Source organism: Ailuropoda melanoleuca, chromosome 15, assembly GCF_002007445.2.
Source record: "Ailuropoda melanoleuca isolate Jingjing chromosome 15, ASM200744v2, whole genome shotgun sequence".
NCBI classification, from domain to species: Eukaryota; Metazoa; Chordata; class Mammalia; order Carnivora; family Ursidae; genus Ailuropoda; species Ailuropoda melanoleuca.
The window spans coordinates 88,200,678-88,212,778 of record NC_048232.1 but is presented as its reverse complement, the minus strand read 5'-3'; the positions used below and the strand labels follow the sequence as shown (position 1 = coordinate 88,212,778).

Here is a 12,101-nt window from a genome sequence, read left to right as displayed (position 1 = left end):
GCTGGAATGCTCGGTATCAGGGTGTCTCAGATCCCTTCTGCACCCAGCAGAGCCCTGGCTTCATGTTCCCTGACTCGGCCTGGTCCCCACTCCCAGGGACAACGACCCAGGCTGCTCCGTGTGCTGAAAGCACCTTCCTGCTCGCCTGGTCAGCCCTTACTCAGTTTGCTGAGGTCTCGCTCAGAGAGGTCTTTCCACACACGGGCTGGTCAGGAGCCCAGCACCCACCCGCCTGCTTCCCCGGCATAGTCCCAGACGGCAGGCCAGAAAGAAGGCTGCTTGCCTGCCCTCTCCAGCCTGGAACCACTGCAGCAAAGACCTGCTGTGGGGTCACAAGGAGGGGAGGACATGTGTGAGTTCAAACACGAACGCTCACCCAGAGATGGGCTTGTAGCAGAGTGCCCCATATCTGTGCACCAACTTGGCCAGGAGAGGCAAGCTGGCCCCACAAAACCCCCGGGGGCAGAATGTGAGTGGCTCGTCTGCATGTCCAGCCAATCTCACACCAAAGCCCATAGCAAAAGCCACAAACTGCAGCCCGAGTCCCAGTCACAGAGCTCCTAGGCCCAGGGTTGCAAATCAGGGGTCTCCCGCAAGCCCCAGTCCCCCAACTTCTGCGAGAGGCCCTGGTCCCTGCAGGAGGGTGGGGACCCTGGACACAACGGGGCTCAAGGCCTGCTCTGCTTACCACCTTTCTGGGTCTCGGTTTCCGCCTCTGAAGGAATACCACCAGTAAGGCCAGTGTTCTGGGAGCTCTAGATGACGCACACCGGGAGCCTGACGCTGGCCCCAATAAACACACCAGCATCTCCACGCAAGGCGGGCAGGGAGGGGGCTAAGCAGGATGGAATCCATCAACTCGGCCCTAACTGTCCCAGTTGGAATGTCTCAGGGAGAAACCACAAACTCAGGGAAAAGCACTTCCTGTTTGGGACCATGCAGGCACAAAACCTCTCAAAGGACTCTTAAATCACAGTCTAGGGTGTCTGCCCCGGCCCTGCAAGGACCCTCCGCCCCTCCCCCCCAGCAAGTTTTCCTGTCCCGAGCAGTGATGCCAACAGTGGGCTCCTAAGACCCCAGCCAGATGGACCAGGACTCGCTCGGGTCTATGAGAACAGCAGGGGTGTGTGGCACGTGGAGGGAGGGGCTGCACGGGCTCCTGGGGCAGGTGCTTCTCAGAGCTCACTTGGAGCCCACAAGGTGGCCGGGTGTGGCCCTGGTGGCAAAAACGACAGGACACCCAATGCCCAATGCCCCCAGGACCCAGGAGAGCCCAGAAGTGCATGATGCTGAGGGAGGCCGCGGCGGCTGGCGTGGCCTCAGGGGGCTGGGGTGGCCGTGCGGGGCTGTGGTGGGCCATGGGCAGCCATGGGGGGCTGTGGGGAGCCAGGGTGGCCGTGGGCAGCCATGGGGGGCCAGGGCAGCAAGCTCTTGCATGTGGGCGGGGGCGCAGGCCGGCCACCTGGAAAAACAGCTGCTGTGAGCTCCACATAGACAAAACGGGTAAGTAAACTTAAAAAAAAAAAAAAAAAGAAAAAAGAAATCTAAAGAAAAGAGAACTTCGTGCTGATCAAGTCCCCAGAGAGGGGATAACCGTCTGTTTAAGAGAAATGAGAAAAATAATCACAGCATGAAAGAGTCTAACAGTCAAGTGGACAAAAGCAAACTTCCACTTGTTTTTTTATAGATTTATTTATTTATTTATTTGAGAGAGAGAGTGAGAGAGTGCATGAGCCGGGGGGAGGGGCGGAGGGAGAGGGAGAAGCAGGCTCCCTGCTGAGCAAGGAGCCCATGCAAGACTCCATCCCACGACCTCAGGATCATGACCTGAGCAGAAGGCAGACGCCCAACTGACTGAGCGACCCAGGTGCCCTCAAACTTCCTCTTGTTAAAAAAAAAAAATGCAGCCAGGGTGCAGCTGAGGTGGTTGGTGAAGGACCACTACCTATGCTCTGAGACCACGCCAGCACACGGGCAAAAGCCACAGGACCCTGGTGCACAGACGGGCGAATTCCCCGAGCAGAGGAATTCACAGCCAGAGGAAATCTACCCTCTACTCCAGCAAAAACCTCCAACCTCCCTAAAAAGGAAACACAAGCCAGTCCGCGTGGCAGAAGGCAGCGGGAACCGTGAACGCAGACGCCCTCGGAGCGGGCGATGCTGCCTCCTGAGCGCGATGTGACCCAGCAGCACTGCCCACGACCCGGCTGGCCCCACATGGGGCAGGCACAGCATGCTGAACATTGCGTGGGACTCACAAAGGCCCCGGGCCCGGAGTGACAAAGGCTGCCGCCCCACGCATCAGGACGGCAAACACGTGTCTAAAAAGACCAAAGGTAACACAGGACCCTGCATGGGGTGGTTTGTAAGACTTCTCTCCAGATGTCCTATAATGCATTGCTACTGCTTTTTAAACTACAGAAATAAAAACCTGGGTATGGGAAGTATAGCCATGTAAAACCGATTCCTTTCATTTCCAGAAAGACCTGAGGGATTCCTCGGCATCCGCCATCAGAGGAACGTGGGGTGGAGGGGATGGGCCAGGCAGGGACCGCGGCTCGGGAGCAGGGACACCTGGCTGAGTTGTGCTGGGGCCAAAGGGCTCAGGGCTGGCCTCACACCAGCCAAGCTCCACACCTCCTGCAAGCTCTGGTTGGGTTCTCACCGTCTGGGGTTCTCTACAGGCCCTGGAGCTGGGGCTGCCTTCCTTCCCAGTTCAGCTCCAGCAAGCCAATGAGGTGGCAGCAGCAGGAGAGGGGACAAAGCACCGAGTGTCCAGCCCTGCAGCATCAGAACGCAATGCACGCCTCGGCAAGCCAGGGGCGCGTCGTTCCAGCCGCCAGCTCACCCCAGCCCTGGGCTCCTCCTTCTGGCTCCTCACATCAGCCTGCAACAGGGGGATGGGGGGGTTCCAGACATGCAGCCCACCCGAGCGAGGGGCTCCCAGGGCCCTGCTCCCATCCCGTCCCCCTGCTCCCCCAGGCTCCCTGGGCCCCTCAAAAGGATGAACCATCCATGCTGCTGTCAGCTCAGGACCAGACACCAGGACTCCCCGCCCATCCCACCCGGGGACAGGTCCAGGCTGCGAGGGGAGCCATGCCGCACCCCTACGCTGGGCTGAAGTGTAGCACACCCTACCCCAGAACTACCACATCTCGATTACATCTGCAAAGTCTCTGCTCCAAGTAAGAATCTGGGTGGATGGGAATTTGGGGAGGACACGCCACTCGGCCCTGTTCACATCCCCACTGTCACATGGAGGTGGAGGACCAGTACGAACTTTCGTCTCAGACACGGAGCAGGCCAGATCTTGGACACCAAGTGTGACCCAGAGCGAAGCCTTCCACACGGAGCCCACGTCGAGTGGGTGCCCTCTTGACAAATCCTACCTGCACCTTGCATTCTGGTTGTGCCGCTATGAGTCCCCAGCCCCCAGCTAGCCCTCCCTGTAACCACCAGCCCCCCACTCCCCAACCCTACCTCCTCAGATGCCCTCCCCAGAACCGGCCCCTCCACAAGCACCCACAGGGCCAGCCCAGGCAGCTCAGGGCAGCTCCCGTAAGGCCCTGCCCCAAGGTGAACCACCTGCTCAGCGGGGTCCGCTGCCACCTGGCCCTGCCGCCGTCGGAGGGAATCTCCTCCCCATACCTCCACACGGAAGCAGACGCTCTGGGCAGGGGCCCCTGGCCGTGGCTATTCCAGATCCCTGCTCAGAGCCAGGGCATTCTGCGAGGACCCTGGAACCGTCGGCCACAGGGAGCGGGCAAGACGGGAACACGCGCAGTGGGGGCGCCTGGTGCTGTGGCGCGGGGTGGCGGGGCTCGCCTGGCTCCAGGCAGCACCCGCCAGGCTCTGCATCCCCTACACACAGGACTGAGTCCAGCAGAGCTGGCCCCGGGACACAAAGCATGCTGCTCTGGAAACCCGCTGAATGGCTTCTGGACGCACAAAGGCGGCAGTGTCTAGGGAAACTGGACTTGGAAACCACAAAGGACTTTATTTCCCTTCCCAGCCAAGATTTTTAAAAAGAGTGGTTCCTGGTCTCCGGCACTTGCCATGTCCCAGCCAATCTCCCTCGACCCGCAGCGCACACCACTCCCCGGCCTGGCTTCCACCCCGATTATCTAGTGGCTCTCCTGCTGATCCAAGGACAAACAGTGTCCACTTTCCCACAGGACGCAGCCCCGTCCTAACCTTCTTCCTGGGGAGTCACAGATGCTGAGAACCGCACGCCTCCCCCCTCCCCCAAGCCAATCCCAGACATGGCCCAGTCCTCTCCATCCTCTGGGAAGACAGCCCCGGACCCCGCGGTCGGAGTGGCCTGGGAGGGCAGCTGCGGATTCTGAGGCTCTGCAGGGGGAACAGGAGGGCCGGGGAGGAGGCGCAGACTCAAGAATCCTAATCAACGCCCCAAAGGCCTCACCCCCAGATCCGCAGTGCACACACAACTCCCGTCCAGCCCTGCAGGGCCCTGTGCTGGGCACTCCCTGGGAGCAATGGAGACCACTGACCTGTCCCCAATCCCATGCCAGGCTCAAGATGCTGGCTCACAGTGGAGGACCCCCAGGGTTCCCCAAACACAGGCTTGTGTGGGATCCACTTCTCTCACCCCAGATTCACAGCTCAGTCCTGCCAGGCTGGGCACAGGTAGCAGGACCCCAAATGCTCCTGGTGTCCATACCCACATGTCCTGCTCCCAACCTAGGGCCTGCTGGCTTCCCCTGGGGCTCTGCTCCGGCTTATCTGCTGCCTGCCTGCTGGACATCTCATCAGTAGCTCGGTTCTGCCTGGCTTAGCACGGAGCTGGAGTCCCAGGCCGCCCTCCCACTGGATGGCATGTGTACCCACCAGCTGCTCAAGCCACAGCCCTTGAAGGAGCCCTCAATCACGGATCACTCCACGGCCACCTGCAGCAAGCACAGCCACCCTTTCCAAACCAGGCCCCACACTGGTCTGCCTCCCCACCCCGACCCCACCCTCCTGCCCACTGGGCCTGGGGCAGGAGAGCATGGGACACAGCACCTCATGAAGGCCCTTCTCCATGTGGCAGGAAACCAGACCTCCCAGCGCTTCCCCTGTCCACCCCCTGGGGGTCCTTTGGCCACCACCTTTGCTCCCACTGTGGGGCCCAGCACCTCTGGTTCTGGGGTGTGTCCCCTCCCAGAGCCTTTTTCTCCAAGTCCTCCACCTTAAAAGCCATCATCCCACTTCTCCACCTAACTCTCGTTTAGGTTTGGGCCCCCAGCCCCGCCCAGTAAGAATATGGGCCCCAAGGGCGGAGGCAGCCAATGCTGGGTCGGCCTCAGCAGGCCTGGCCCGTGCTGGGGTCACAAACCCTCGTCCGGCAAATGAACGAGTGATGCACAAAGGCAGGGCCATGCTGACTGGACTCGGCACCAGGAAATCTGGGGCCCTACACCAGCTCTGGGCCACCCACGCACAGCTGCAAAGAGCTGCCCTCCCACTGAGCCCTTAGAGCAAAGGGCCGGCCACGGACTTTGCCCAGGAGCCCTGCTGGGGTTTGCAGTCCCTAAATGCATAAACACTTGCGGAAAAGTTAATGCCAAGTTAATCACGCTCCCGGCCTGGAGAGCTCGTGACTGTGCAAGGAGTGGCCCGGGGGACTGTGTGCAGAGATGTAGGTCCGACAACTATTGCAAACCACACGGATACACAGCTGCACGCACACAGATAACAGTAAAACGTGCGGCTCTCTTCGGGGGAGAGCCGCGTGGCCGGTGCGGCTCACAGATGTTCTGACTTTTCCTGAACACTGCCTCCCTTGCCCACCACGATCACAACTGGCAGACGAGCTTGGGGCAGACAGGAACGCCGGCTTATGATGCTATTTATGTGAGCAAGACGGACGAGGTGCACGTGGGAGGCACGCATCAGAGCCCTGTGCGTTGGAGTCGGACATGGGGACTCCCCTGCCCAAGGGCAGGACAGCTTTCTGAGAGCGGAGGAGTGTGGCCTCGGCTTTCCTGTGCTGTTCACGGTGAGCGGCTACACACGTCTCACACACACACACACACACCACACCCTGTTTTTCCATCACTTGATTAAGCTCAGACAACCAACAAAATGAGAAGTGAAGCCCGGATTCGTAGCATCTGCCCGTTTCTGTGGTGTGGCTGCTCCCACCATGGCCATTTGCAAGCCGCCAGAGACACGCAGGTGTGAGCGCGTGGTTGGGGCCGACGCTGTGGCCGCCGTGACCCAGGATTTCCACCATCCAGATGCGACTGATGCAAACCACCTCGGGACCGTAAAAGTAATGACGTAATTCAGAAACAAGGGATTTCAGATGAATTCGAAGCATAAGGTATTCGACTAACTAAGTTTACAGGCTTCCGCTTTTATTAGCGGCCCGCTGCCCAGATCCAAACGCGGACGGTGCCCGCGAGATGGGATGAGCTGGTGCACCTGCTCCCTCTGCCTCACGCTGCCGCAGGCACCCAGGAACCGGGCTCAGGAAACACCAGGGAACTCAGCTCCCTCTCACCCTTCTTCCCCCGCAGGGCTCAGGGACAGAGGCACGGAACAGGAGCCAAGGTCCAAATGCAAAATCCCAGCCCCTGAGAGGGCCAAAAAGACCACAGAGTCCTGGAGGTGGGACCCAGATAGCGTGCTCACTGGGCCCAGCCAGACCCCGCCCACCGTCCTCACCATCCCAGCCCCCTCGGGTCCTCATAGGAGGTGCCGAGAGCCCCCACCCCCACCCCCCACTCCTGGGACCCCGCCAGGAAAACTCCTGCTCCCCACGGCAATTCCAGCCACCAGGTGACGACCTCACTCTTCTCACCTCTGGCCTGGCACCACCTGCCCGCCCAGCCAAGCAGCTCCCACCCTCTGTGAGGTCACCCCCACTCGGGCATCCTGCAGCACGATCGTCCACACACCAACCACAGCTGAGGGGGCGCAGTCGGAGGACGTGGGCCTGTCCGGGGCAGTTCCCACTGGAGAACCCACTGGTAGCAGACTGTGTGCTGAGCTCTGATCCGAGCCGCCTCTCCTCACCATCAAGGCATGAGTGCAGTGGTCCTGAGTGCCCAGAGCAAGACGCCACCTGGCACGCTGTGTGACCTCGTGTGAGTCCCACTGCTTTCCCCTGTGCCCGGTCTCTGGTTCTAAAAGCATGTTGATGGTAGTCCCTCATTCAGTTGTGCGTGGAAGGACCCCGTCATCATCGCCTGGCGAGCAGCAGTAATGAGGGCAAAACCCCAGATCCTACTTTCCAAAACCACATTCAACAAACGTCACTCTCCCTGCCTGCTGTCACTTTACCCATCCGGTGCTGTGGTGACATCACTGCATGACAGACGGGGGAAGCCAGGGTAAGAGGATCCAGGACACCCGAGACCCCCCTCCAAGCCATCAGCAGCTTCCAAACCCTCCACAGGTGGGAAAGGAAGGGCTGGCGGGTGAGCGGAGCCTGTAGGCAGTGGGAAGCAAGGGCCAGAGGGCCCAAAACACCAAGGGAGGGTTCAGACCAGACCCTGGGGGCAGGCGTCCGATTCAGAGGACACAGCACCCCCTGGCCAGTGCTCCAGCACCAAGGCTCAGCCCTGCCACCTGCCCTGCACAAAGCAGGCCTGTGCCCTCTGACCCCAGCTGGGGACCGGCCCCAAGGATCAACAGTGAGGTCTACAGAGGCAGGCCAGCCAGGTCAAGCCCAGCCCTCCTGGTCTTTAAAGTGGCAGTAAGAAAGAGCAGCACCTGTCACAGGTGTGAGCTGGGCCCACCTAAGGACCTGTCTCCAGGCATTTGGGCCTAAGCCCAGACACACACCCGGAGAGGAAGCCCCAGGCGGGGGCTGGGAGCACCTGCTATGGAGTGTTTACAGGACCCCAACATAGGGAGGACAAAGCCCCAGCCCTGTGGTTTCACTGTCCCCAGGCCTCCTGTGCAGGGCCCCAAATCACAGGAAAGAGCAATAAGTTCCCCCATCCCAAGTGTCATATGTCCCGGCCACAATGCTGCGAGGAAAGAGCTCCTGTTAAACCAACTGATAGAAGGGGAAACTGAGGCTCGGGGAAGCAGCATAAGAGAGAAGTGGCACATCGGAAACAGAAACCAACCTCGCTGGACTCCAGAGCCTGTGCTTGCCCTAACCACAGACAGACCCTGCCATTCCACCCTCCCTAGCACATGCCTCTATTAATACATCCCTCACTGTATGACAGTTCCCAGGCCCCTATGCCTAGCATATTGAGTCGGGAACCTGGCAGAGTGGCCACACTAATGTTTACTTAAACAAAACAAAGCTAGTGAGAAAACCTAACGTTTAGGAGCAGGCAGACAAAAACCTCTGGGTCACATAAGCAAATAGAATAAGCTACTAGAAACACACACAAATTCATTTCGATTTCTCTCCATCACTCTTTGCAACCAGGACCTGAGAAGATCCAGCCAATGAGACAGCTGGTAAGAAACACCTTCCAAATTCCAGGCACTAGGCATGACTTCCTGCCATGGCCCTGGCCCAAGTTCCTGAAAGCAGAAAGGGGCGTGGCTCGCAGCTGTCTGAAAATAGGCTGTTCTCCAAAGGCACTTCACCATTAAGACACGGCGACAAGGCGCGGGGCCGGGCAAGCCTGTTCTGCAAGAGGCCAGGAAGGAAATGGGTCTGGCGGGCCGCACGCCCCATCCCAACTTCTCAACTCTGCTGTACCACAAAATGGGTGTGGCTGTGGGCCAATAAAATTATTTACAAAAGCAGGTGACAGTGGGCTAGGTTTGGCCCATGGGCCAGGCTCTCCTGCTCCTGGTCCTACGGCGATAGACGCCTAGCGGAACAAGAGCTCTAAGAGAGGCCACAGTACTTACTGGCTTGCTAACAGGGAACCGGGGCCCTTGCTGAGCACTGGGGTCCCACTGCCAGTGGCCTGAGCATCACATGCTTGCGCGTGGACCTCCCCACCATCCAACCTTCTTAAGGAAAGGGGTGAGGGGCAAGGGGGGATCCACGGCGAGGCTGGGGCAGCCTGGACAGTCTCCAAGCTCCCTGGGGCCAGAAGAGTCTCGGTGAGGGAAACCAACCCGTCTCCGAACACCTGAGTCGTGGACCAGGGGCTTCTCCCCACATCCCCCACATCCCAACTGAGGCAGGGAAGCTAGAAGGAGAGCCAGCTATGAACAGCCACGGGTGCAAGGCACTGCCCACCCTGGAGGGCCACCCCCTGGGTCTCAGGGCAGTGATCCTTGCTCTGCAATGACAAACAGCACAATGAAAAAGCCCTCATGACCCCAGGAGCCAGCCCCGGGCCCCACCTCCTGCTTGGAACATCCCATCCTTATGAAGGCTCTCCAGCCACTGCCCCTGACTGCCCCGCTCTCCAGAGCACTCGGCTCAACCACCCCAGACCCAACACAGCTGTCACCTGGCCCTCACCTGGATGTCATCTGCCTCTGGCAGCCAGTCAGGGAATGGGTGGGTGAGGTGCATTTTAAAGACCTCCCGGGTCCCCAGGCAAATCCAGCACCGAGGTAAACCCACAGCTTTAAACAGCCCCTGAGGTGAAAAGAGCTTCTGGCCGGAGGCAACTCTGTTTTTACTGTTTTATCTCACCCAGCCAGGCCCAGGGCTCCCCCGCCAGGCCAGGCCTCGGAATATTCACAAGCCCTCACAAGTACCACATGCCACAAAAGGTTGTCCATGTTTAAAACGACACACAGCGAGGAGAAGGTGGAACTCACATTTCCTGCTCCAGGCCCAGAAAGGAAGACAACCCAAGCCAGGACAAGGCGTGACGGCAGAGGGGCCGTTGGCGCTCGGCAGCCCTCCCTCCACGGGCCTCTGCTGCAAAGCTCACATCCAGGGCAAAAGAAAAAAAAAAAAAAACACTAAAAACCACCCTAACCCTCAAAGTTGTCTTTGCACCTGCCTTCCAGATAACCACCAGCTCCAGTGTGGCCGCCGGACGGTCTGGTCTCTACTCGGGGTGTCCTGGCGGCAGGTGGACTCTGCGGGCCGCACGAGCCAGCAGCACATCGGCCCCAGCACTCGGACCTGGGGATTCGGGCTGCACGACCTCTCACTGTGCAGCAGGGGTCACAGGGCAGAGGCTATGGAGGCAGGGGCGCACGTCACCTGCCAACACTCGGGAGTCACAGCGATGAGCGAGCCGGTCAACGGGTGTTTAATGAGCACCTACTATGTACCAGATGCGATCCAGGGTGGGAATGCAGAAGAGGCACACTGACAGCCCAGGCACTGCCCAACCACGGAAGGGAGCCGGGTGAGGGGGGGACGGGGCCACGGGCCAGGCCAGGCCGTGCGGAGCTGCAGGAGCCAGCCAAGGGCTACAGGGGAAGACACCCCAGGGAAAGGGAGCAGCACGGAGCCTCACGGCAGGAAGGGCAGAGGAAACAGTGGGGCCGCGGGCGGCAGATGAGGCCAGGCGAGGGGCTTGGTCCGTTCCGGGGGAACAGAGTCGCGGCAGAGGGGGCGCCCGGGGAGCCCCTGCCTCCAGCAGCTGCGCAGAGAGCCACACTGACACGGCCCATGGGCTTCACGCCTTCTGCCCCCCCCCATCTGATCCCCGCCTGTCCTCCTCTGGGAGGCTGGAGTCCTGAGCCAGGCCGGCGCTAAGGATGTCATCAACATCAGCTGCTGTGACTCTGGCGACCCCCTTCTACAGAGAGGAGGACACTGAGGTTCGCGGGGACTTCCAGCCATGACTGGGTAGAAGATGAAGTCCAGGCCACAGTAAGGTCCCCGTCACTCCTGCCTGACCCCCGGGACGGCCTGGCTCAGAGCGATCCATTCGCCAGATTCCCAAGGAAACACGGACTGATTCCCAGCACCCAAGGCCAGAAAATAAACACAGGACTGCCAGAGGACCCAGCAATCCCGCTTGTGGGGGTACACCCCAAGGACTGACGCCTGGGGCTCAAAGACCCATGGACGGATGGACAACAAAATGTAGCCCGTGCGTGGATGGCGTCGTTCAGCCTCAAGACCATCGGGAATCCTGACAGCGGCTACAACACGGTGATCCTGGAGAGCGCCCTGCTCAGTGAGATAAGCCAGGAACAAAGGGGCAGGTTCTGCAGGATTCCACATAGATGGTCCCCAGAAGAGCCACATCCACGAGACAGAAAGTCGATGGTGGGCGCCCAGGGCGGGAGGAGGGGACAGAGAGTCAGGGTTCCTCGGGGACGGTTTCAGCTCGGGAAGATGCCAAGAGTTCTGGAGACGAACGGTGGGATGGTCTCCACAACGGGAATGCACCCGATGCCACCAAACTGAACATGCAACAATGGTCAAAACGGTATGTTTTACGTAATAACGGGCTTTATCAAATTATAAGGCAGGTTATGTATATCCTGTGACATATACCCTATCGTGGTGATACAGAAATACACAGGGAGAGAGCCTGAGCAAAGCTCTAAAATAATCTATAAATCTGGGGTGCCTGGGTGGCTCTAAAATAATCTATAAATAATCTATAAATCTGGGGTGCCTGGGTGGCTCAGTCGTTAAGCGTCTGCCTTCAGCTCAGGGCGTGATCCTGGCATTCTGGGATCGAGCCCCACATCAGGCTCCTCTGCTGGGAACCTGCTTCTTCCTCTCCCACTCCCCCTGCCTGTGTTCCCTCTCTCATTGGCTGTCTCTCTCTCTGTCAAGTAAATAAATAAAATCTTTAAAAAAAAATTTAAAAAATTAAATAAAATAATCTATAAATCTAATGGGATTCCCCTAAAAAAAATTAGAAAACGATTTTAGAGAAAGCAAAACGAGGTAAGTCTAAGGTTTATAAGGAAAAACAAACAAGCTGAATAGCCTGGAAAATTCTGGAAAGCGGAAGTGATGTGGGGGGACCAGCCCTACCACGTAATGGAACGTGATACCGCTGCAGCCGTCCCCGCAGGCTTGGGGAGGGTGCGTGAACAGACAACAGGGCCTCGGAACAAACCAGAATGTACCGAAGCAGACCCAGCCCCCACGGGGATCAAAGTGGCATTTCACAGCAGAGGGGAAGAGGCACACTGACAGCAAACGACTTGGGATGTCCGGGGAGTTGTGCGGAGAAAGATAACGTTGGAGCCACACCTCACACCTTCCCAAAATACACTGGAAGTCGCCTGGGCCAGGG

General features: G+C 59.0%; 1 protein-coding gene across 2 annotated transcripts in view; it reads right to left on the bottom strand.

The window, feature by feature from the left end:
* The window catches only part of GRAMD4 (GRAM domain containing 4), a 65,738-nt gene that overhangs the window by 43,271 nt on the left and 10,366 nt on the right, over nucleotides 1–12,101 (bottom strand). Inside the window, exon 1 of one of the 2 annotated variants that reach the window (XM_034644011.1) lies at nucleotides 9,395–9,546. The exons of the other annotated variant lie outside the window; for it this stretch is intronic. Within the exon in view, the coding sequence (XP_034499902.1) occupies nucleotides 9,395–9,405 (11 nt within the window). The 5' untranslated portion in view covers nucleotides 9,406–9,546. Of the gene's footprint in view, nucleotides 1–9,394; nucleotides 9,547–12,101 lie in introns of those variants that run through there. 2 annotated transcript variants of the gene reach the window in all.